This window comes from Coccinella septempunctata, chromosome 1 (assembly GCF_907165205.1).
Source record: "Coccinella septempunctata chromosome 1, icCocSept1.1, whole genome shotgun sequence".
Taxonomy (NCBI): domain Eukaryota; kingdom Metazoa; phylum Arthropoda; class Insecta; order Coleoptera; family Coccinellidae; genus Coccinella; species Coccinella septempunctata.
In genome coordinates, this window is record NC_058189.1 from 32,833,905 (window position 1) to 32,858,000 (window position 24,096).

Consider the following 24,096-nt stretch of genomic DNA (forward strand, 5'->3'; position numbering starts at 1 on the left):
TTTCCCGCGTAACCCACAACTAGCTAGTAAACTGTCGATTAACCATACCATGCAAATTTTGTACGTGAAACACGTGTACTGCTTAGGAAAAAATGAAAATATATCCTTAATCCGTTTGATCCAGTGATTTTTCAGTGAAATACATCAATATATTAGATGAAATCTCAGTGAAAAGGTAAATAAATCGTTATATTCCGAACATTCGTAGGTTATGTTCACTTATCTGTCACTTTCACCTCCTAAATAAGAATTAACTTGATTATTTTAGGGTGTTCAATTTGATTCACTGATTTTGTATACACTCTGATCAAATGATAAATTTTTCAGTTACTCTGAATGTCTAATTACAAGCTACTAATTTTACAGATATTCTTTTTTGGGATAATAATAATTGTAACAGGAGGAACACCTGTCTTTGTCCAACTGTAGCAGTGGCGGGTTGTTCAAATTTCGTGATGGAATATTCTACAAGCGACAATTCTTTGCAGACAGAAAATGATTTATTTTATTTCGAATCAGATCACCTTGCTCTCAGAGGAAATAAAGACTACAGTGAATTATTGAAAACTCTATTTATTCTGTCTGCACAAAGAGAAAGAGCATTCAAGGTAAATATTTGTAAAGAAAAATTATCTATTATTATTATTATTATCATTTTTGTAGGATTATGAAACTATCAGGAAAATGAAAAAAAGCGCTCTTGAAGATCCTGAATCATTTTTGAAGAAACTAAAGAGAAATGAATTGGATATACCACCGATGCAAACAATTGCTCAGGTGAATATAATATAAATATATGGTTTTTGCTTTAATGATCAGCAATGAGTAGCTAATTAAGAATTTGATGAGTTGGCCTCCTTTCCAATTATACGAATAAATCACACCAAAAATAGTATAAAATTTATATTATTGAATAATGTTGATAAATATTTCGATTTCATTTCTTGAACAATAATTTGACGATGTTAGAGTTGTATTGATGAGAATCAATAGAATAATATATTTGGTTTACACAACATTCTGAGAACTATTTGTTATCATGGTTCTTAATATATTTAGGAACATTGTTTGCTTCATTCTTATCAGATCTCATTTCTTTGAAATATCCTGTTCTCATAAACAGGGTCTTTATAAATTCTTGTAACATTGCGGTAGGCGTCAATGGTTAATTTTTATAATATTTTGTTCAATATCCTTTAGCAAAGAGGAGCTTTGAATCATTCAAAGCCAACTGAGACGTTACAATCATTTTCAAAGGTCACATATAAATCTTGGAACATAGATAAATGGAATGGACATTCAGTGCTACAAATGAGTGTTTTTTAATACACACATTTGATGTTTCTCTGCCTACCGTGACACTAAGGCAGTGGCGTTATATTGAAAAATTTATATACTTCCTATCTATTCGTACTGAAAATTGATGTGATACTGATCTCCGAAACAAATGTCTCAATTGTTATTGGCGACACTAAGCAACTATCTCACTCCAGTCTTTGGAGTGTTTATTTTCCATTTCCTTGTATCTATGTTCTAAGATATAAATACTTTTCATATTGCGTGTAATCCCAAATCCATGTTAGTAAAAAAAGTGATTTCTAACTTTGATTGTGTGGAAATCTCAAAACAGATAATCAACTACATATACCTATTCCTCTTTCTGCTAAAAAATATGTGATTTTTCAAGAAATAGAAGTATTCGCACCAATTTATTAGTTCTGATACAGAGATAGTAGATAATTGGCAACAAAATAGAACTCCAACTCTATACTGCAAGGTTCTACAAAAGCTTGGAACTTGGATTTTTCATGCTCATTTGACTCAATGATTATCAGTAATTTGTTTTTTTATACATTATTTCCCACTATTCATCTATGTATGTATTATGTTAGAATTGCTCTGGCTTTGTGCGCTTTTTTCTTGAAACATCCTTTTGCCCATATGTTTGTATTTTCGGATTTCGACCCAGGAATCATTCACTACAAATTGTTTTGGCATGTTGATGAAGAAGTCGTGGTCAAATTCATACTTATTCTCCATTGAGTATTCACACAGATCCCATCCGATATTTCTGTGTTGGTGCGCAATTTACATGCCTAATCAGTTGATAAAATCAAAAATTCTTATTTTTGCGAAGTGGAAATGAAAATAAGAAAGCAACAGAAGCTGATTTATTCATCGCGATAGTGTTAACAACATCAATAGAAATACTCTCAATGACCTAAAGGTGTCCATACACGGCAACCTTATGTCTTCGAATGGTACTGGTGCATCTACACCTAACATAAATATCCATCAGAACCAAGAATTATTCTTTTGTTCTTTTCCCAAAAAGAACCAACAAATGTAGCTCCCTTGATAGCATAAACAGCAGACAGAATACCACCAATGCATCCAACAGCTTCAGAACCACCATAGCAAAATGGTCAATCCTCAACAACACGAGCCACGAGCAATGAATACCAAGAAGAACCTCTTATCACAAGTATTTCAACAACTAAAAACAAACATTTCTTGAGGAATTTAAAAACACGTTTTCAAAACTCTTGAAGCAGAACAGCGTTATCCTGAATTTGGTCACCACCATTATGAACAAATTTCCATAATGGCTAACGAAATTTTGAGGATCGCGACTTGAAATTCGAACAGTGTCACATACCATAAACAAGAAATTCTGGCGTTTTCAGATATTAATACAGTAGACGTCCTTCTAATTTCTGAAACTTACTTCACCAACAAAACAAAGTTTACAATACCCCTATTCTGTCACCACACACCCTAATAAAACAGATGGTGGTTCTGCTGTCAACATCATAAACTCGTTATGTAATCAAGAACATTAAAATTTTCAAACAGCCGCAATTCAAGCAACCACTATAAAAAACAGAACCAACACTGGCCATGTATGTATAAAATCAGTGTCACGGGATTGCTACTGACACATGTTTTTTTGCCACCCTTGGAAACAAATTAATTGCTTGAGGCTACTGGAATGCCAAACATACACTGGAGCTCCAGATTAACAACTACTAAGGGCCGCAACTTGCTGCAGGACCTGATCGACAAAATTATATACTCTTTCTAATGGATAACCTACATAATGGCCAACGGATCCAAGAAATTTGCTGATGTTTTGGATTTCTTCATGGTAAACGACACTGCGACACAAAACTGTCCAGTGGAAACCAGCTATGACCTCACATAGGCTTCTTCTCCTGTCATCATGAACCTTAACAACTCGCCTGTTAAAGTAGGTACTCAACCAAATTGGCCACAAAACACTAATTGGGAGCACCTCAGAGAATACATAAATACAAACCTAACCTGAAACATGTCTATAAAAGAACCGCTAGAAATGGATGAAGCTACTAAACATTTCACAGAAACAATACAACAAGCAGCCTGACACGCTACCCCCTGGATCAAGAAAGAAATTTCCAAAGGTGTCACTGGTGTCAGCAAACTCCTACATAAAAAACAACTGATATCGGAAAAAAGGGGAGAAAGAAGTGTGTGGCAACGGTCACGCAACTTAAATGATCTTTTTTTCTGATTGAAACGGTATTGAGCATTATCGCCTTAGATACCATGTCATAACACACCTATGTTTCCCAAGGGAAATACGAAATATCATTTCATATTCATATTTCCAATATGAAATCGTATCAATATTTCACTAAAAGAATGCTTCATTTCTTTATTGGAGCGACAAAATGAAAATGGCAATTATTAAACTGCAGTACTTAAGGTACTGCAAGCAGATACAAAAGATGAAATATCTCGTTCGCAATTCGTCGATGAGACTTCCTCAAGAACATTCCGCTCAGCTATAGCTGTACTAACTAAATAACTAAACTAAACTAAACCGTAACAGATGCTGCAGATGGCTCTGCCTCCACACCAGCTATCATCTTCGCTACCTTATTTTTCTGAAATAAACTGTCAGCCAGATAGCCTTCCGCAACAGACGAACTTTTCCAACCACCTTGTCTCTTCAGGGTAGTCATTGAGGCTCCCGTATCGGCAACCTAAGTCGCGGATGTTCGTCTTCCACAATGACCTGTATACGCTTTCGGGTTATCTAAACCCAACCATTCAGCAACCTTATCCGGAATCTTTCCGAAGGTGTTTTCGCCGACAGGCTGAAGGGCTTATTTTGGTAACCCACGAAGAACCTAAGAACGCCTTGTGGACGCAACGCCGAATATTCTCTCACCAAACGAGCTGCACCCAGATCTTCTTCATCAATTATTGTAAATTTCCTATTTATATCATTTTTCGTCTTTGACACGTTAATCACGATCACAGACCCGCGATCTTCGATATCGGAAGATAGCATATTCACCAATTCGTTGGTTCTGCAGCAATTTCCATAATTAAAGCGACCTTCAAAATTACGGATGTAAAAATCTTTTCAACAGAGGAAATCAAAATGAAATTTTTACCTTATGCATCAAAAAAACGTCATTTGGAGCTTCTCTCAAGAATTTTTTGACCTACTCCGGGACAAAACTTCTGATTTTTTAGGAACGTATCCTTTATTTTTGTTCTTTAGGAATGCTTCCACTTCATCGAAAATTTTGACTTCAGTCTTTTCCTTCAGATGCAAGATTGATCTTAGTGTATTTGGTGAATATTTCTGCGACTGGGGATCGAATAAATTAGTCATCAAAAGGCTTTACTATAGGCAACTTTAGATTTCGGGCTTTTGTGGCTTGAGTTTCTACGTTATTTGACATTTTATCGATTTTATTTCTGACAAGACTATACTTCATTCAAATTTATTTTAGCAGTCGGTTGGCCATGAAATAATTTTCTCAAGTTTTTGTAACTAGAACGAAGTTAAGTTGGCACTCTTGAAATGTCGTTAATGTCATAACGCCGTTGCCACAACTTATTACGAAAATGCCGGAAGTGATTGAAAAAAGAGAGAGGGTTTCAGGAAGTGCTATTTGGAATTCAGGTCCACTCATTCAAATAGTTATACCCTGATATTCTAAAATCCACAATACGTCAGACGGTAGCGAACATATTCAATGTAAGAGATTTTATATAATGTTTCATCTGGACCTAAAAGACTTATATATATTTCAGCTGAATATTTCCACAATCAGAAAGATTGTGAATGAAGAGGATGACAAAGAATTGCTATTGGGACACCCAAAAAAGTGGTGGCATTTGAGAATTTTATGTTTGAGTGAATTAATGCGAAAAGTTTACTATAGGATTTTCGATAAATGTCATCGGAGAATAAGTTCCCTAAAATGGATTTTTCTATTTTTCATTTGACTTGTCCTATACATTGTAAAAGTCTCAAAGGTACCAATAAATACCTAATTATTATTCAATATATTGATATGAACAGCCACAAATACGCGCCAATTGTCCTGTTAATTGTTTATTCATGTGAAATTTTTGTTCAAAGGTGAAGTTCATCTTGACTTGAAACTTCCTTTAGTTACTTTTACTTATATTGATGCAAGATGATTTTTGTTGAAGAATATAACATTCTTGTAATTATCTGTTAATTCCTTCGGGAGATACCCATTCCCAACCACTGCATCATATGCATTTCATCTTCGGGTTTATATTTTTGAAATCTACAAATGATGAAAGAATAGTTAACAGGAATTTGGACGTATTTATTGTTCTTAGAAATTCCAACTAAGCCGACGTTTCGAAGAGCAGTTCTCTTCTTCTTCAAGGGCTAAAAAAACGGTTACATGTTAGGAAACATACAAGGACATTAACACAGCAGAAGAGACTAACCTAGTATGGAGATCTTAATGAAGAATGGTTGTGTTAAAGTAATTCATAGGTATCATCGCTCTCCTCTATACTGGACACATATATTTACTTTCCCGAACGCATTCACCTGCGCTGAAAACACACGATGACATGACGTTTTCCATTTTCCCACACATGTTCATATCAACTCTTGTGACATAAGAATCAGAATTTTCTAGAGTTTTCAACGTTGGTGAATTCTACATTTTCGAGGGGAGATGATTTCTTCTTGTAATTATATGCCGATGATACCTATGAATTACTTTAACACAACCATTCTTCATTAAGATCTCCATACTAGGTTAGTCTCTTCTGCTGTGTTAATGTCCTTGTATGTTTCCTAACATGTAACCGTTTTTTAGCCCTTGAAGAAGAAGAGAACTGCTCTTCGAAACGTCGGCTTAGTTGGAATTTCTAAGAACAATAAATACGTCCAAATTCCTGTTAACTATTCTTTCATTGATGATACCATGGATGCTACACTAGCCAACAATTCTACAAATGATGTAAGCCAAAGAAGATAACGAACATTAACTCTCCTCAAGCTAGTGCATATTATGATAGTATACTGATCTCTTGTATTTTCCATGCAAATAACTGGATTTGGTATGCCTTCAAACATTTTCTATAAACTTCAATTATGTTCGTCACATGTTTTCCGAAGAGATTCGACATTGTGATAAAATACGTAATAACAGAAACTTTTACGTAGAACGGGCAACATAGCGTTGATTTAAAACCCAAAAATGTTTTGACAAGCTTCATAACCCCACATTTTCGTACTATACAGAGTAAAATGTGTAAAATTTCCATTGCCAACCGACTGCTAAAATAAAATTGAATGAAGTATAGAAAATCAAACCAGTCAACCATGATTCTCACAAACACGACCCATTCATAGCAACGTTAAAAATCCAATGAATTGAAAAATTTGCAATCCTTATTAATTTTCCCATTTTCAGAACAATGTCGTTTCAATTAGAAAAAAACTATTGATTACAACACAGGAAATATGAATATTTACAATTTATAGTATAATACATTTCCCGCGGTTTTTCTTTACATCATTCGCCCTCGCGATGTAACTATGACAACCTCAGGAAATATACCTTAGAATATAGAATAACAGGAAGGAGCATATTGCTCATTTCAATTTGACCGGAATAGAGGAGTAATATGGCCGACATACATGACAAGACTTAACATCACCTACGCCCATGGAGTTTTATTGTCAAAATGAAGTTTAAACATCACTTTGTTTATTTGGCCACAGATAACAGAATCATTTGACTTCCAAGTCTGCCACTTTTCAAATCAAAATTTGGAAGACCAATATGGCCGTTTCCGTCGCACAATTCCCGTCACATTTATTCAAAAAAGCTCCTTCCTGGTATTCTATGTTCTAAGAAATATACTATTCATATTTCCCTAGTTGTAATCTTGGAACATGTTCTGAGGTTGTAATAATAGCTATTTTATATACAGAAAACTATCATGCAATGTATGATGTAAAAACGTTTCCTTAAAACAGTACCCTGAACAGTTGCCCCCGAATATCACAGTCTATGGAAAACTACAAAAAGTGCGTTCGGCCAGTAGACTCTAGAAGCACTTTTTGTTCCGTGTCGTTCGGGCACGAAGTTTCAGAACAAAAAGTGTTAATAGTTATCGTTCGTTCCAGACAGAGTAGAGTGAGAAATAGGGTTATGAAACGAGACAAACCATAAAAAAACAACTTGTAAACAAATTTTTCATAAAACTGTAAAATTTCCGTTTAATCCACACTAAGAATTATCTATTCATATACATCGAACAAATTGCATTCTCAAATTCAAATTTTTCCCATGATTTTTGTGGTTGACATTTGTAATTTGTTCATTCAAAAATTGCCAATTTGTACAGGCTCCATTAGCCCTAGCTGATCTGTGATAAAATTCTAGTTCGACTCGCTCTGTACCAAAAAAGTTTAAAAGGCGAAAACAAGTACACCGACAAAGACACCAAATGGTTGAGCATGTTAAAAAAGAGAAGGTTACGCCTTTGCATCACAACACATCGAAGGTATTTGTGAAGCCAAAGGAAACACGCTTGGCAATTTCGCGAACGATATTTGTATTAAAATATCGAGCCGTAAGGCTTGTGTTTTTGGAAAAAAGGTCATGAGCGTAATTGCCGAGAAGCAACAAACTTGAATATTACAATCGAGAAATTTTGCCGACAAAATTTAATCTCTAGTAAAGGGTGTCACAAAATTAACGCAAGTTTTGAATTAAATGGAAAACACATTTTTGATTGAGTATTTTGATTGTAATTTTTTTATTGAATCATAAAGTGAAGAATATAGGGTTATTTATGTAATGAGACATCGTGCAAATGGCCTCCACAGCTTTGCATACACATACGCACTCGTTTGTAGAAATTTTCCATGACTATTCTGCATAAATGTGGCTGAACTTCGTTACTGCAATCAATACCATCCAATTTCGGCAAAAGAACTGTGCTATCATGTCGCGATATCGAGCGCACCAGTAAGAGTCACTGCTTTACCAGCCTGACAAGACTTTTTCACGAGAAAATGAGTCGAATAGTAATATTAAACAAACATTCATTCCCGAAGCCATCTCGAATTTTGAGAAATGTTAAAACTTATCGCTGAAAACTAACTTACTAACGGCCAACTTGATAATCGAGTTTACGGCCGGTTTCATAATCAAACCTAAAGTTCCTTTAATTTTAAAGCTTCCTTTAACCCTAATAAAAATGACACTAAAGGAAGATTTAAGCTTAACGTGACTTTGAATTTGATTATGAAACTGGGCGTTTAACGCCCAGTTTCATAATCAAATTTAAAGTCACTTCAAGCTTAAAGCTTTCTTTAGTGTCATTTTTAGTAGGGTTGAAGGAAGCTTTAAAATTGAAGGGACTTTAGGTTTGATTATGAAACCGGCTGAAAGTTCTTTGAATTTTAAAGCTTTCTTCAACCCTAAAAATTGACACTAAAGGAAGTTTTATGTTTTATCGCTGTGAAAAGAGTGGATTAGTCTCTTAAATAATATTTTTCAAGAAGTAATATTTTCATGTTTCTTTAACTACAATCAACAACCCATTATAGCCCGAGAGCTGGCGATGAAAATCGGCAAGAGTTTTGTAATGGCTCATAATTAAATATGATTTACGGCCGGTTTCATAATCAAACCTAAAGTCCCTTTAATCTTAAAGCTTCCTTTAACCCTACTAAAAATGACAGTAAAGGAAGCTTTAAGCTTAAAGTGACGTTAAATTCGATTATGAAACTGGACGTTTAAATGACAGTAAAGGAAGCTTTAAGCTTAAAGTGACATTTAATTCGATTATGAAACTGGACGTTAGTAGGGTTAAAGGAAGCTTTAAAATTAAAGGGACTTTAGGTTTGATTATGAAACTGGACGTAACCCTACTAACGGTCGGTTTCATAATCAAACCTAAAGCCGCTTTTACTTTAAAGCTTCCTTTAGATCAGAGGCAACGCGCTCTGATGTAGGTATATAAAATTACAGCATACTCTACAAGTATTTTGTAATGATTGAAAATAGTCACTCAACTAGTTTATAAAACAGAAAACTTGAGAAAATGGTCAGACCTCATTTTAGTGAAACGCGGTGGGTCGGTACTCCACAGGAAGCAGCAGAAGTTGCTGCCTCAACGATGTCGTTTCAAGAGATTTGTAATGGCTGAAAATGCATTTATTGCTCAAATATCATATATTAATTGAGAATAAAATACTCAGATAATATCCAAAGCACGGATATTATATCTGAAATTTGAGCAATCTTGAACATCTCTCAAGCTCATACCTCAGTTAATAATTCGATATCTACGTTTACTCTTACAGATTCCATTTATAGATTGGTACGTCTATGACACAAAAGTTCCAGAAGAGGAGTTGAAAGCCATTTATAGTGATAAATCTTCAGAAAAGAAAGAGACTATTGATTTGGGAAAACATGGAAACAAAAACACACACAAAAAGGTTTGCTGGTTTTCCTTCTTTATTTTTCAGTCTACTTATTTTTATTTTTTTCAGCTTTGGACTTCTGAGGAGCAGAAGCTGTTGGAGGAGCTGCTAATCAAGTATCCTGAAGAACCTATCGAAAGCAGGAGGCACCGGAAGATAGCCAATGAACTAAGTAAGTTAATTTCAAATTTTTTCCCACTAGCAGAGTTCTATTCAAAACATATGGAATCTAGGAACATCTGAAACTCGGCCAAAGTATTGTGCTTAGTGCTTGTGAAGGCACTTGAGGTCGTTTTGCCTCCCTAGAACTTCATCAAAAGAATTATTGCTTAGTAATCCCTAAAGCGCTTCTTTCTGAAATTGTGCTGGCACCCTACGATTGTTTCTTGATGAAACAGAACATCAAAAAATCGTGCGCTCAACAAATTCTTCATAGTTTCATCAAATTTGAAAGAAAGTCACAAAATTTTACAGCTGAAGCAAAGCATTACGTTCATGCTTCACAGAATATCAACTTAACCTACTTGACCTAGCCTACTTGAAGACGAATTTCCTGAACAATATTATACAGGGTGAGTGTTTGACTCGTACAAATATTTTAACAGTAGATTCTTGAGGTGACAAGAAACACCTTTTCACTATACTATCTGTTCCGATTTGGCCCTGATAAAAAGATATAGCCTTGAACTGTGGCACTTCATATTTGTGGATATTTTAAACAGAGTTGTATTCAGCCAAAGTACCAAATTTCACAGATACTTTTTAATTTTTGAACATCAAATTACTCGAAAACGGCACATCCAACTTTTCAAGTTTCAAGAGTTGGTTTCTTTGAATTTTTGGTATTTTTATCGTACGTAATGGTCAGGAGAAATGAGAAAACTGGAAGATCTTGGTTATATCTTGTGGTCGAAAAAAAGATTCATGACATAAATGAAGAACTATATTCCGAAATTCATTTCATTCCATGAAACCGTTTGTGAGATAGAACTAAAAATTACATTTTGTTATGGATTATTAACACTGTATCTTTTAAACCGGCCTATTCTGAAAAAATTGTAAAGACAAAAGTGTTTAGTGTTTCTTTCGTCGTCAAGAATCTACTGTTAAAATATTTGTACAAGTTAAAGTCCCACCCTGTATTGATGAGTTGGACTATTCGATAAAAATTTATAGTGCAGAGCAATTATGCAACTTCTGAAAGAAATTTTCAGGATAGGTTTAAGATCTGAAGGTTGCGTTAGTTGATACAAAAAATTCCTCAATATGTAAGTTATAACAAAACTGACTCAAGGAAGATTTCACGTCAAATTTGAAACAAATGAATTAATAGTTCCAAAACCTTGAGAATCGGGTATGAGGAAGTTCAAATAAATCCTATTTAAAATTTAATATAGGGTGTTCCATTTGAAATATCCAAGATTGACCCATTTTCCGAAATAACCGGAAGTACCATCCAACGGGAATATTTTAGTTGAATAGTTTCCGGCTATTTTTTATGATCCACAGATTTTCATTAAAAAATATCATTCGGTTCTTTAAATACTTATACAGATTTTACTCAATCTCCGAACGTCGGGATTGCCACGAGAAAGGAGAGGTCTGTAGAAATGCAATCGCCCAGTGCTAGAATAATTTTATTGAATATGATAAATTATAAAACGTAGAATAATGAGGGAACAGTTTGAAACAGATAGAAGAAACGGATATAACCCTCTGAGATATATTAACCATAGACACGTGTTTCGGGCTTTTGGTCCTCATCAGTACGGAGAAAAAGTGCACAGGTGAACAGTGAACAGTGAAACTGCCAGAGTGTTGAATTTTATTCTGTTATTATACTCTACGCAACATATAGAGTGTGTCAATTTGAAAAGGTACCACCTTTAATGCCTCGACCCCCATGCAAAATCAGAAAAACTTCAAAAAGAGGTGAACTTTTTTTTGGTGTAGCAGGGGGAAAATCTGCAAATCAGACGAACCACCCTCTCCTGAGGGGGAACAAGTGTGGGGTTTTTCACTCTCTGAGCTCGAGACCCACTAAAAACCCTCAACTGCTTCTTGAATTTTGGTTCCGGGAATTTGCCTTTAAACCGTTCATCTCTTAGTCGGATTTCTTCTCGCACATTATCGTGCTGGGATTTATGTGTTTATCCTCCATTGAATTTTTTTAATTGATCTCTTGGTCTCCTTCGGTTAATTCGCATTCTCCTCTTGTCTTCCTCTGGGTCGTAGTCCACTAGTCTCCTGAGTTCTTGATTCGGATGGTTTTTCGCTGTTTCGAATAATTTCTCTGCTTTTCTGTTCATGAATTCCGTTATGGTTTCCCATTTTAGGTCCCTATAAATCTGTCTATTCCTGACAAACCAAGGTGCATCTATTGCACATCGTAGCAGCTTGTTTTCAGTGGCCTGAATTCTTTTGATGTGGCTCTTTGCCGCGAAGCCCCAGGCAACTGATCCATAAGTCAGTTGAGGCGTAGCAACGGCTTTGATTATCTTCAATTTTGTCTCTTTCGACATGTGGCTTCTTCTTCCTATTAAAGGGTAGAGTCTATTCATAACTGCTTTCGTTTTGTCGATTGCTTGTTTGATATGACTTTTCCAAGTAAGTCCTTTGTCAAACGTTATTCCTAAATATTTGGCTTCATTTTTCCAGTCGATTTCTTCGCCGTCAACTTCTAGATTCGTTGTGGGTCGCAGTCTTCTCTTCTGTAATAATATTGCTTGGCTCTTTTGTCCATTGAGCTTGATTTTCTACTTTATGCACCAGTCATTTGTTTCGTCAATCGTTTCTTGTAGAACTCGTTCTATTACTTCTGGGTTTCGGTGTCCAGTTGCTATGCCTGTGTCGTCAGCATATAACGTTAGCATGGTTCTTGGATTCTTCGGAATATCGTGAATGTATATGTTGTACAGAAGTGGCCCAAGCACTGACCCTTGGGGTACTTCAGCCTCTAAATCTCTTGTTGTGGAGCATTCTCCTTCCACTTTCACGTAAAATCTTCTATTTTTGAGATAATTTCGGATCAACTTGCATATTTTGATCGAATATCCAGCACTTCTCATCTTATATATTAATCCTTCATGCCATACTCTGTCGAAAGCTTTGGCGACGTCTAGTAAAACAAGACCTGTGGCTTGTTTATTTTAGAATCCCTCTGTAATGTACTCTGTGAGCCTTAATAATTGTTGCTCTGTTGAATGCTCTCTTCTGAATCCGAACTGTTCTGGCAGTATCAGTTTCAGATTTTCGGTTCCCTCATTTAGCCTCGTGGCGATAATCCTTTCTACTACTCTTCCTAACCCCGAAAGTAGACTTATCGGTCTGTAGTTTGTTTATTGAATACTATGACTTCCGCTGTTTTCCATTTTTCTGGGTAGTGTTCTGTCCTCATGATTCCATTCGCGATATTTTTTAGAGCGGCTATACCTTTTCTAGATAATTTCTTTAACATAACATTCGTTATTTTATCGCTTCCGGGAGTTTTCCTGTTCTTCAAACTTCTAATTATTTCCCTGATTTCATTTGGCGATGTTGGCTTGTCTATTTCAGCAGCCGCTGGTAATTCATCCATTTCTTCATCATTTTCTTCAACCAGTTCTTCCAAATCTTCATTATCGTCGTCTATCCTGTAATTTATTCTCGATTCTCGTTCGATCGAGTCCGCCAATGCATCTGCCTTATCAGTATTGGTATAAGCCATTCCCCTTTCTCCGTGTAGGGGTGGAATTTTAGTCTTTTCTCCTCGTAGGCTTTTTTGCATTCTCCATGCAGAATGATCGATTGTATTTTGTTCTTGAACCCTTTTGTTCCATCTGCTTGTTCTTAGATACTTCAGGGCATTTTTCAGAACTTGGCTATATCGGTTTAGGTTCGTTCTATTCAGATCATTTTTATTCATCCGATATATTCTTCTGAGTCTTCGATTTTCTCGTATTAGATCTTTTACTTCTTTAGGCGTATCGCCATGGAGATGACTTGGTGCTGGTCTCTTCACTCATCTCGTGCTTTTTTCGTAAGCTTTCAATATAATCTCTTCCAGTTTATCAACCGCACATTACAGATCCTCTGGAGTGCTTATTGTTGGAATTTCTGTTTTTCCCATTGTATTAAATGGCTGTATTTAGCCCAATTTGTATTTTCTCTTATTTCCATCAGTTTTTCTCTTTGTTCTTCTCCAATTGTCAATTCGACGGGATTGTGGTTTGAGGTTCCGTCTCCCAAAGTTTCAATAGAGAATTCTTGAGTTATATTTTTCAATATCGCGATATCTATTACATCTGGTATTCCTATACCAAAAGCAAGATATGTCGGTAACTCTGGTCCAATCACTATGGCATTTTGTTTTTCGGCGAAATCCATGAGTTTTTTGCCATTTCTATTCTCTGCTCTGCTGTTCCATAATGGGGATTTACAGTTGAAATCTCCGATGCAGATTTTCGAGTGTTTCCCTTCCAACATGTTGTTTATCTCCTCTTCCAATAAATTGTTTGGTGGTCGCTTATATGCCGAGGTAATTTTGACTCTTTGACGATTCAATTCGGCAACAATCGTGACTGTTTCTGTTTCTTTTTGTGTTTCGTCGGATCTGCTTTTGAAGTAGTGTTTCAGATCTGTTCTCACCAATATTACTACTCCTCCTCCGGTGTTTGTAATTCTGTCACATCTATACGTTTCATAATTCATGAAATTCAGTCGTCTGTTCCGATTTATTCTTGTTTCTTGTAGGGCTATAATATCAGGTTGTCTCTCTGATATTATTTCTTCTATCTCGGCTTTCCGGGTGTTGATTCCGTTTATGTTCCACGAGATTATCTTGAGGGATTTCTTCCTAATATCCGTAAGGTCCATTTATTCAGTTTACTAAATAATGCTTGGAGTTTTTTCTCCATTTTCCTCTCAATTTTCAACATTATCTTGTTGAAAATTTTTTCCGTGACGATATCTAAATCATCGGCTGATTCAGATATCTTTCTCTTCTCCTGTTGACTGTTCACAGCCTGTTTCATTATAAGCTTCTTCTGTCCTTTTTTTTTCTGAACGGGTTTTGGAGTCTCCCTCTTCTTTTCCTGCTCTGTAGGTTGGGTCTTCGCTACTTCCTGAATTTTTTGTTTGTTGTTGTTTTTGTTACCTTCATTTTCTGTTCAGCTGATTTTCGGGAATTCTTCTTTCTGGTCACCAACTTGAACTCGCTACATCCTTTGTAGCTAGCTGGATGGCCCTCTTCTCCACATAAGACGCATGTGGCATTTCTCTCTTCACCTTTTCAGGTGAGTGTGCAGTCAGTTATTGCTGCTATGACTTCCTGAGCACTTCACGCATCTCCACGGGAAGGAGCATTTGTTTTGTGCATGTCCGTACCTTTGGCACCTAAAGCACTGGCTTGGACTTTCAGGCCTCTTTTTATGTTCAACCACAATACAGAGGTTGTAGAGTCGCTTCACTTCGAAGATTTCCTTTTTCTGGGTTTTAACCAGGTAGAGAGGTATGGGCTTCTTCGTCTTGTTCGATGTCATTCTTGACACCTCAGCGTCTGATATTCCCTGGAATATTAGGTCGTCCTCAATCAACGCAAGATCAGCGTCGATTGGTAAATGCCTAATGACGGCATATATCTTCTTCTCCTCCTCCATTTGGTAGGTAAAAAATTCTTTACCATGCTGCTCGAAGAATTTTGTGATTTTTCTAAAATCATCTACGGCTGACGCGATGATTTTTATACCGTCTTTAACTACAGTTGCGCGGTTGTAGTTTATCTTTTTTGAGTAGATATCTCTACCCAATCTGAGATGCCCATCATCGTGATGGGTGGAATTTTATCTCTTTTAGGCACTCCCGTTGCCTTCTTGACAGTCTCCTCATCAGAAGAGGAACTTTCTTTTCGCGCGCGTTCAGTTGGGGGCGCGTTTGGGGCCTTCGCAACCTGCGTCGAATCATTTTTCCTTGTTTCGGGTTGTGAAACAATTCCTTTAAGGGAATTATTTTTGGAACCCGCTAACGGTTTTGTGATTGCGGCGTAAGTGGGAGATTTCGGCATATTATTGCGGGTCATTTCCTCCCTCAAGAGGCGCATCTCACCGACCAACTGTGACACAGTTTCAGTCAGTTGGACTATTTGAGCTTTCAACTGCCCATTTTCTTCTCTGAGCTTTACAAGCTCCTCGTGTTCGCCTTCGCTGAATTCTTCAGCATCGGTCGCTTCCATGTAGGAACCCTCATTATCTGAGGTTTCCGACATGGTTTTATACTCAAAAATCTCAAAATATCAAAGGATTTGAAAATAATAAAATATTCAGGAATATTCGCTGAAATAGTCTAATTTAACTATGGTATAAAGCCAAAATTTTTCTACGCTATGAGAAAAATCAGGGAAAAGATACGAAAAATAAGTTGTTTCCGATCAATTTGTATCAACAAAAGATTACAATAGCACAATAGTAAGTGTTGCAATGAAACATGAAATTATTTAGAATTTTTGTACTATAAAAGGTTAATCAAATTTTTTTCATTATTTTGTTGAGAATCTTTCAAAGTAAGAAATTTTTCATGTTTCATTGCAATTCTTGCTATCGTAACGATTCTACCTTTTTTTATTTTTCGAAAGTACTAACAAAAAAGATCAAGTGAACGACATTTTTGAAAAGGCACTTAGCTTTCCTTTCAAGATTTTAAGGGTTGCTCACGTCATCACGCTCACGAAGTTGATATAAATCGATTGGAACCAACCGTATACGAACTAAAGTTTTTTTTATTGCATTTTTTCTGATTTTGCATGGGGGCTGAGATATTAAGGGTGGTACCTCTTCAAATTGACACACTGTATAAAAATCATCAGAATTTAAGTCATATTTTTTGTCAACTTTTTCACCAAATACCTACGGATTAGTACCCTATCCAACTGCATGCGTATACAGGAATCCTATGGTATTGTCCATTTTATCTTTTAGAATATTCTATTCTTTAAGCTCATTTGCTGGCGTTAGAGCGGGCTGCTCTCAATTATCGTGATGAGGACCTGTCCAGTGACAGATTCTCCTCAAAACTCTGCTGGCCATTTTCGTTTGAGTCTCCTACTGTGTTGAGGTACGGTCAGTGGGTGTATCAAGATGTTCGTATGTCCCTCAAGCCTTGCATGGTGTTTATCGCTTTCATTCCTTATGACGTCCTTCACGTAGGGTATATTCAAGTCATGGCGTAGGGTCTCATTGGAAACTTACCATGGTGCGTCTGCTATCATCCTAAGAATTTTGGACTGACTTTTTTGGATTATTTTAATGTTTGGTTGCTGGTGCAACCCCATATCTCGATTCCGTAAGTCCAAATTGGCTTTATAATGGTTTTAAATATCAGTAATTTGTTGTCTATTGGCAGTTTTGATCTTCTTCGCATGAGCCAGTGCAATTCTTCAACTTTGAGATCTATTTCTTTACGTTTCTTGATGACCTGTCATTTCCAGGTTAGTCTCTTGTCCATGTGCATGCATGCCCAGGTATTTTACTGTGGGCGATTTAGGTATTTGTGTATGGTTTATATGCACTGGGGGACATTTGCACTTTCTTGTACAGATTTCGTCTCATTGATCTTGATTCTCCATTTACATAACCATTTTTGTATCTCGTCCAAGTGATTCTGCAACATGTGAGAAGCTTCTACTGGGCTCTCGTCGCTTGCCAAAACGTCTGCAAATGTTCCCATTACCGTATGTGGATTGGTTGGTAGATCAGCTGTTTATAATAGATACAGTAAGGGACCAAGAACACTTCCTTATGGTACTCCAGATGATATGGGGAAATTTGTCGATAATTTGTCATTCACTCTCACTCTAAATTTTCTGATGTTCACATAGGATCTCAGAAGTTTGAAATACTCAAATGGAAGAAATATTTTGATCTTGTAAAGTAGGCCAGGGTGCCGGCCATATCGAATGCTTGGCTCACGTCCAGAAATGCGGATGAGCAGTATTTTTTTTGTTCCAGTGCTTGGTTAACTACGTGGCGAGTGAGCTGCTTGAAACCCAAATTGATGGTGTGGTATCCATTGCTCTGTTTTTGGATTTGAGTTGAGTCTTCCCAGTACGAGTCGTACGAGGATTTTTGATGTGACTGGAAGCAGGCTGCTCGGCCAATATGAGGTCGCAAGGTTTGGATCTTTACCAGGTTTTGGGATGAATATGCTGTTTTAAACTGCTCTGGCCACTAGTTTTGTCTGAGTATGGCATTGTATAAATTCTTCAGTAATTTCTGGTAACTCAGCAGTTATGGAGTAATTTGGTCAGATCCTGCTGCTTTTTTTTATTTTGAGGTGATTGATTTCGTCTTGAACTTCGGCTGTTTTGAGAGGTTTGATAGGTATAGGCAGGTATATTCAGGAGTTCCCTCCCTATTTCATAATCTATGGCGTCGTCGTTGGGGGTAAACACTCCGGCTAGGTGTTCTACAAATAGTTTGGTCTTTTCTTCATCGCTTATAGCCCACTGTATATCAGATATTGAAGGATTACGTATAGCAGGGATGTGCCTCATATTCTTTTTGGAATTCTTTATCGGCTTCCATATGGAATTGTCTTTTCTGTTGAGGTTTGAGACGTAGTTGTTGAATGAGGTCTCTTTTGCCAATTTAAAGGCTCGACAGCTTTTTATCCTATGTACATAACTAACTATTATTCACTCCAGAAATAATAAGGATTTGGACAAAGACCTAGTGCGTGGGGTGAACCATCAAATTAAATTTTCTTCTCAAGTTTACGAGTAATAAAAAATGACAAAGGCGATATAATTAATTGAATGCACATATCTTAGAAATTTTTTTTTGATAATTTTTTCAATTAATAAATATTATTCTTCATTTATTTATTTCCTAATCTAGAAACGAGGACCGAACAACAAGTTGCTAGCAGATTACAGAAATATTATCAAAAAATGGCTAAAGCAGGAATGCCTGTTCATGGAAAGGTATCCAAATCATCAAATTCGCAAAGAAAGGTAAATATAACAGTTGGAAATATTCGTACAATTATGTTTGGATAACATCTGATTACAGAATAAGCATAAGTATAATATGTGGAAGCCGACAACATTTTTTCCCGAATATAATGTCTCAGTTTATATGGATGAAACAGAAAGTGTCCCTGGGCCTTCTTTTGAGGATAATTCAAGGCCGTCCACCTCAAATACTCCAAATTACCTGCTTTCAACTCATTATCATCGACCCAAAAATACTGATCAAACAATTGAAAAATCTGAAATTGAAATGCAAATGGAACTCTTGAAGAGGGTCAAGTTAGAAAAGGCTAGAGAAGAGGAAATGAGCGAGCCATATAGACACATGACTTTTAAGGTAAGTGAAAAAGTAAAAGAAAATCGAACGTTTTAACGGTAATTTTGATGAAAAATTTTACAGGGTAATCACAATAAATGCCGAATTTTGATTTGAGTTTTCATCGAAATATGATTTTACTCCTAAAAACCAACACGATTTTAAAATTTCCCATCAAACACACTCTACACGCCCTAATTTTAGATTACACACCAGTCAAAATATGTGGCTTGGTCTTTTATTCAGTGTAAGATCTATTGTAAAAGTAATAAATCGTGAGTAAGTAAATCTCACCTCAAACCCATATGACAGTAGTGAAACGGCCAAGCCATAAATTTTGTGTAGAGTTAGAAGTTTGGCTATACATGAGATTTGAAACTGATATTAATTAGATATTTATTTCCATTTCCCAGTACAAGTTTCCATGCTTCTCCTTTGTTGCGTTTTGACTGCGCAATTTTCATCTCCATTGTTCATTAGTCGTGAAAGGAAATTCTTTCTTAGCTTGTGATCAGCTGGGTGGCGCTTGCTTATTTCAATACTTTCTGACACATGCCAGTATAGTAGAGCAATTCTGTATCTCTTCTCATCGAGGTTGGAGTTGAATTGCTCTGATGAGATTTAGTAAGAACGAAACCATGGTCAGCATCTACTATTTTTCGTTACCATGAATGATGATGGTTGGCTAGATCGATTTAGATCGTAACATTTGTTGAGATTCACATCGGCGATTTTTTAGCATCTGAATATTATAATTATATATCAAGTCATTCGAATTTGGACTCCATCAAGGTATTAATGTTTCAATGATTTTTTTGTTTTTTCAGTGCAACTATTGTAACGAAGAACCAATATTGGGAACTAGATGGCATTGCAGTACTTGTATCCAGGAATCGGTTGACTTCTGTACAGATTGCCTTGTATCACAAATTTATTCCGAGAACCCTCACCCTATGTCTCATAGATTTGTTACTTTACCTCATCCGGATGACTCTAATTCCAACATGTCCAGTGACTCGGATAGTGAAAGTACAAATGGAAACTCAAACAATATAAGTGATAGTGATGCTAGTGCATACAGCAGTGTCCCATCTGTAAAATCAAAGAATTGTTTTCATTCAAATGGGAATATTCATGAGAAAAATGGGACTAATGGTTCGAATAATGTGACTATGGATAGATTCTTGAAAGACTTTGTTTATGATGAAGACAAACAGAACACTTCTTATACCACTTCAGACATAGGATATGCATACCTTCATTCTAATCTGTCCATGAACGACTAAAATATTGTGCTGAAACATGAATAGGCTGTGATTGTGTTTTGTATAGAAGTATTAAAAAAATTATTTTCTATATTCCTGGGTTTTTCCTTTTATTATCATCATGTCTAAGAAATTAATAACAATTATTTGAAAATCAGATTCATCAACCGTTATCAGTTCACATAGATGGGAGAAATCTTGGTACAGATGAAGGAGAAGAAGAATAAAAGAAAGAGAGTAAAACTCACAAAAATGCTCAGGAATTAACATATAAGGTAGGTCTTATGGATATTGGTCATTATATTGCTGTATAGATAGCGGAGCAATGCTGAGCAGTCTGGGAACTGAGGAAGGAGAATTTTTTTATTTTAGCACTTGCGGAAAGGTCATTTATTCTTGGTCTCACTTTCACAGTTTCAATATTTCATATAGGAAAATAATGATTTCAGGAATGGGAATTGTATTCCATAGTCATAACAGGAATTTTTTTGTTATCCGTTGAGGTAATATTACGCTAGCAGGGCACTTTTATTTGTCTATAGCTCAATAGGTGTAAAACAACTGAATCGTGTGCTTTCGATTGGGATCAATATCGGAAAGATCCGTTGAGGTACCCTACTACTGTGATATTATACTAGCAGCGCACTTTGAATTACCTTTATTCAGCTAACGGTAACTGGTAGAGAAAAACGAATTGCACATTTGGAAAGAGCAAAACGCACAGGCTAGGATAGGAAAAAAAAATCTTTTTCTTCTCCAAAAACTCGTAAAGTATAAATGAGCAAAACGAGAGCTTTCGAATGATACCAATATTGGAGGGATCCGTTGAGGTCCCCTGCTGGTGTAATATTACACCAGCAGGCAGAGACAACCAGGTTTTCTCTGCAGTGCACTTTGAATTGTCTATAGCTCATTGTATATTAGGTGAGCAAAATAAACTGAGTGTTGAGTAAAACGGAGCGAAATGAGAACAAAACGGGGGCATAAAAATCGTAAAAATTCTTTGAGGTGCCCTGCTTGTGTAATGCCGCTACCAAAAACTGGTTTTCTAAAAACAAACTAGTCTTAAATGAACCGAAAACAGGCACGATCCTTATCCGAACACGAATTGGGACTGGAATATTTCTGTGGCATCATTTATGATTTGATTTTCTTACCTGGTAATCTGATTAGAGATATGTACATATTTGGACTTTTTGGGGATTTCTATCGATCAAGCATGTTATTGGAAATACTGCAAATTATATCGAAGATAATTTAGCTCCTTCGCAATACGCTTTGTTTGTTCGACATCTTGATTAAAGATTTCTATGTCAGTGGATTGGAGGAAGGAAGCCACAATTATGGTTGTTTTGAAGCTCAAATGTAGATTTTTCACAAAAAAACACTACAAGTGCCATGAAAACACCACTTCATTTTCAAATACTTAGTTAAGAATATTTCGAGAACTAATGCATAAAATGAAAAAACAATTACTGTGCTGAAATCAGTATAAAAATACCTTTCAAATGAGGTATCACTCACCCCATCTTCCCTATTCAAAAATTGGGGGTGAGGGTTGTAGTAGCAAGGGTTGAAGCGCTATGCGCCCGTAACCTACTACGAGGTTGTCCCCCTCGAAACAGAAATCGACCTGTCCGAGCATTTCTATCGAAAAAATTTATTTCGTCTGTAATCTCGTCTGTTTCGTTTTCAAATCGCCACCCTGTATATTGCAAAAATTTTCATAGTGATATTCAGTGTGTTTCATTGGTGAATGAACATACGGTAACCCGAGCTAGAGCTATCCTAGGTGAGTCCAAAAAACCCATATTAGATAGGTCCAATCAATTCCATAACCGAGATACAGGGTGCTTCATGTATATTTAGATGTTACTCGGACATTGGTGCGGCCAGGGGGGGCACGTGCCCCCTAAGCGTCGAAAAGCTAACTGATTTTGCCATGGTAAAACCTTAAAAAACGCCTACGGAACTACTTTCATCAAACGTGCAGCTATGTGTGGCCCTCCATATTATTGATGTCATTCTGAGTGCTACACGGATTCCGCAAGTTATTCTGATATTTCACTTTGTTATCTGTGGTCTCAAGATTCTCGATATGACAGGACCATTTCATGAACTCATCGATGTGATAAAGGTATAGATGTGTCATTGATATCTATATTGGAGGGTGGTGTTATATTGGGGTCTGTTCTGATAAGGATCGTGTCTGTTTTCGGTTCATTTAAGACTAGTTTGTTTTTAGAAAACCAGTTTTTGGTAGCGGCATTACACAAGCAGGGCACCTCAAAGAATTTTTACGATTTTTTTGCCCCCGTTTTGTTCTCATTTCGCTCCGTTTTACTCAACACTCAGTTTATTTTGCTCACCTAATATACAATGAGCTATAGACAATTCAAAGTGCCCTGCAGAGACAACCTGGTTGTCTCTGCCTGCTGGTGTAATATTACACCAGCAGGGGACCTCAACGGATCCCTCCAATATTGGTATCATTCGAAAGCTCTCGTTTTGCTCATTTATACTTTACGAGTTTTTGGAGGAGAAAAAGATTTTTTTTCCTATCCTAGCCTGTGCGTTTTGCTCTTTCCAAATGTGCAATTCGTTTTTCTCTACCAGTTACCGTTAGCTGAATAAAGGTAATTCAAAGTGCGCTGCTAGTATAATATCACAGTAGTAGGGTACCTCAACGGATCTTTCCGATATTGATCCCAATCGAAAGCACACGATTCAGTTGTTTTACACCTATTGAGCTATAGACAAATAAAAGTGCCCTGCTAGCGTAATATTACCTCAACGGATAACAAAAAAAATCACAACTGAAAACAAGGGATTTCAGATTGCTCCTTAAAAACAAATCTATACTACATATTTATATTTAAATCTAAATCTGTGAATCGATTTGGATTTAATGACTTTTTTTCAAAGAACCGACATTTGATATAGACCAGTTTTCTGTCAGTCCATGTGACTCGACTCAGCTTCCTGATGAATCTGACTGAGAACAGTGAATTAAGTTTTGAAAACTGATTAAATACACAGGTTGTTTCACAAAAAAGAGACCCCGTCTCTAGGATAGGTAGGAAAATGAGAAATAAGTGAGGTTTTTCCAGTAAGAAATTTTCGTAACAGCATCCGTATTCAAGTTGAAGGGCGTTGAAAAAAAAAATATTACGAGACTGTTGAGCCCTACATCCCAATTTTTTAACATGTATTCGTTTTACCGATGGTGCAAAAATATTTTGATTCACATAATGCATACTATAATTCATAATAATAATAATTAATAGCTTCACCATTACCGACCATTACTTAACCAGCATCGATTATTACTTAATAAATTTTAAATCAAAATATTTAAATATTTCAAAACGGTTCACAATATCGAGTTTCTTGAAGAGTACCATTTAAGTGTAAAATTGAATGATGTTTAAATTTACTTGAAATTATAAACGAGTAAGTACTAGAAGTCCACTAGTTCTTTCAAAGAAAGGATGGTCTGATAGCACCAGTCAGAAGTTCTACAGTGAAGCAAAGCTTCCTTGTTGTTTTTCATTTGAAGGTAATAATATGGCTGTGGTCCGTATATACAGTTCGGTTTCTTTTGTGGGCGGTCCGTATGTATATGTCGAATTCCTGACAATTCGGTTCAATATCTGTTACCAGAGTAACCGCTCTGGTGACTTTCGGTTACCAAATGTGTATATGTTACGGCTAAAGATAGGTGTGAACATAA

General features: G+C 36.3%; 1 protein-coding gene across 1 annotated transcript; it reads left to right on the top strand.

Annotated features, from left to right (window-relative positions):
* Positions 1-455: 455 nt before the first annotated feature.
* On the top strand, positions 456-20,456 carry LOC123320284 (ZZ-type zinc finger-containing protein 3). Its single transcript, XM_044907571.1, has 7 exons — positions 456-608; positions 664-777; positions 9,659-9,796; positions 9,851-9,953; positions 18,649-18,764; positions 18,823-19,119; positions 19,926-20,456. Exons 1-7 carry the CDS (start codon positions 456-458, stop codon positions 20,382-20,384), a joined length of 1,380 nt encoding a protein of 459 aa, XP_044763506.1. The 3' UTR covers positions 20,385-20,456.
* Positions 20,457-24,096: the final 3,640 nt, after the last annotated feature.

Excerpts from the sequence above, each read along its gene's own strand:
- LOC123320284 (XM_044907571.1), top strand. The coding sequence starts at position 456 with ATGGAATATTCTACAAGCGACAATTCTTTGCAGACAGAAAATGATTTA. Across the intron at positions 778-9,658 it reads CGATGCAAACAATTGCTCAG|ATTCCATTTATAGATTGGTA; the intron begins GTGAATATAATA and ends TTACTCTTACAG. Across the intron at positions 19,120-19,925 it reads ATAGACACATGACTTTTAAG|TGCAACTATTGTAACGAAGA; the intron begins GTAAGTGAAAAA and ends TTGTTTTTTCAG.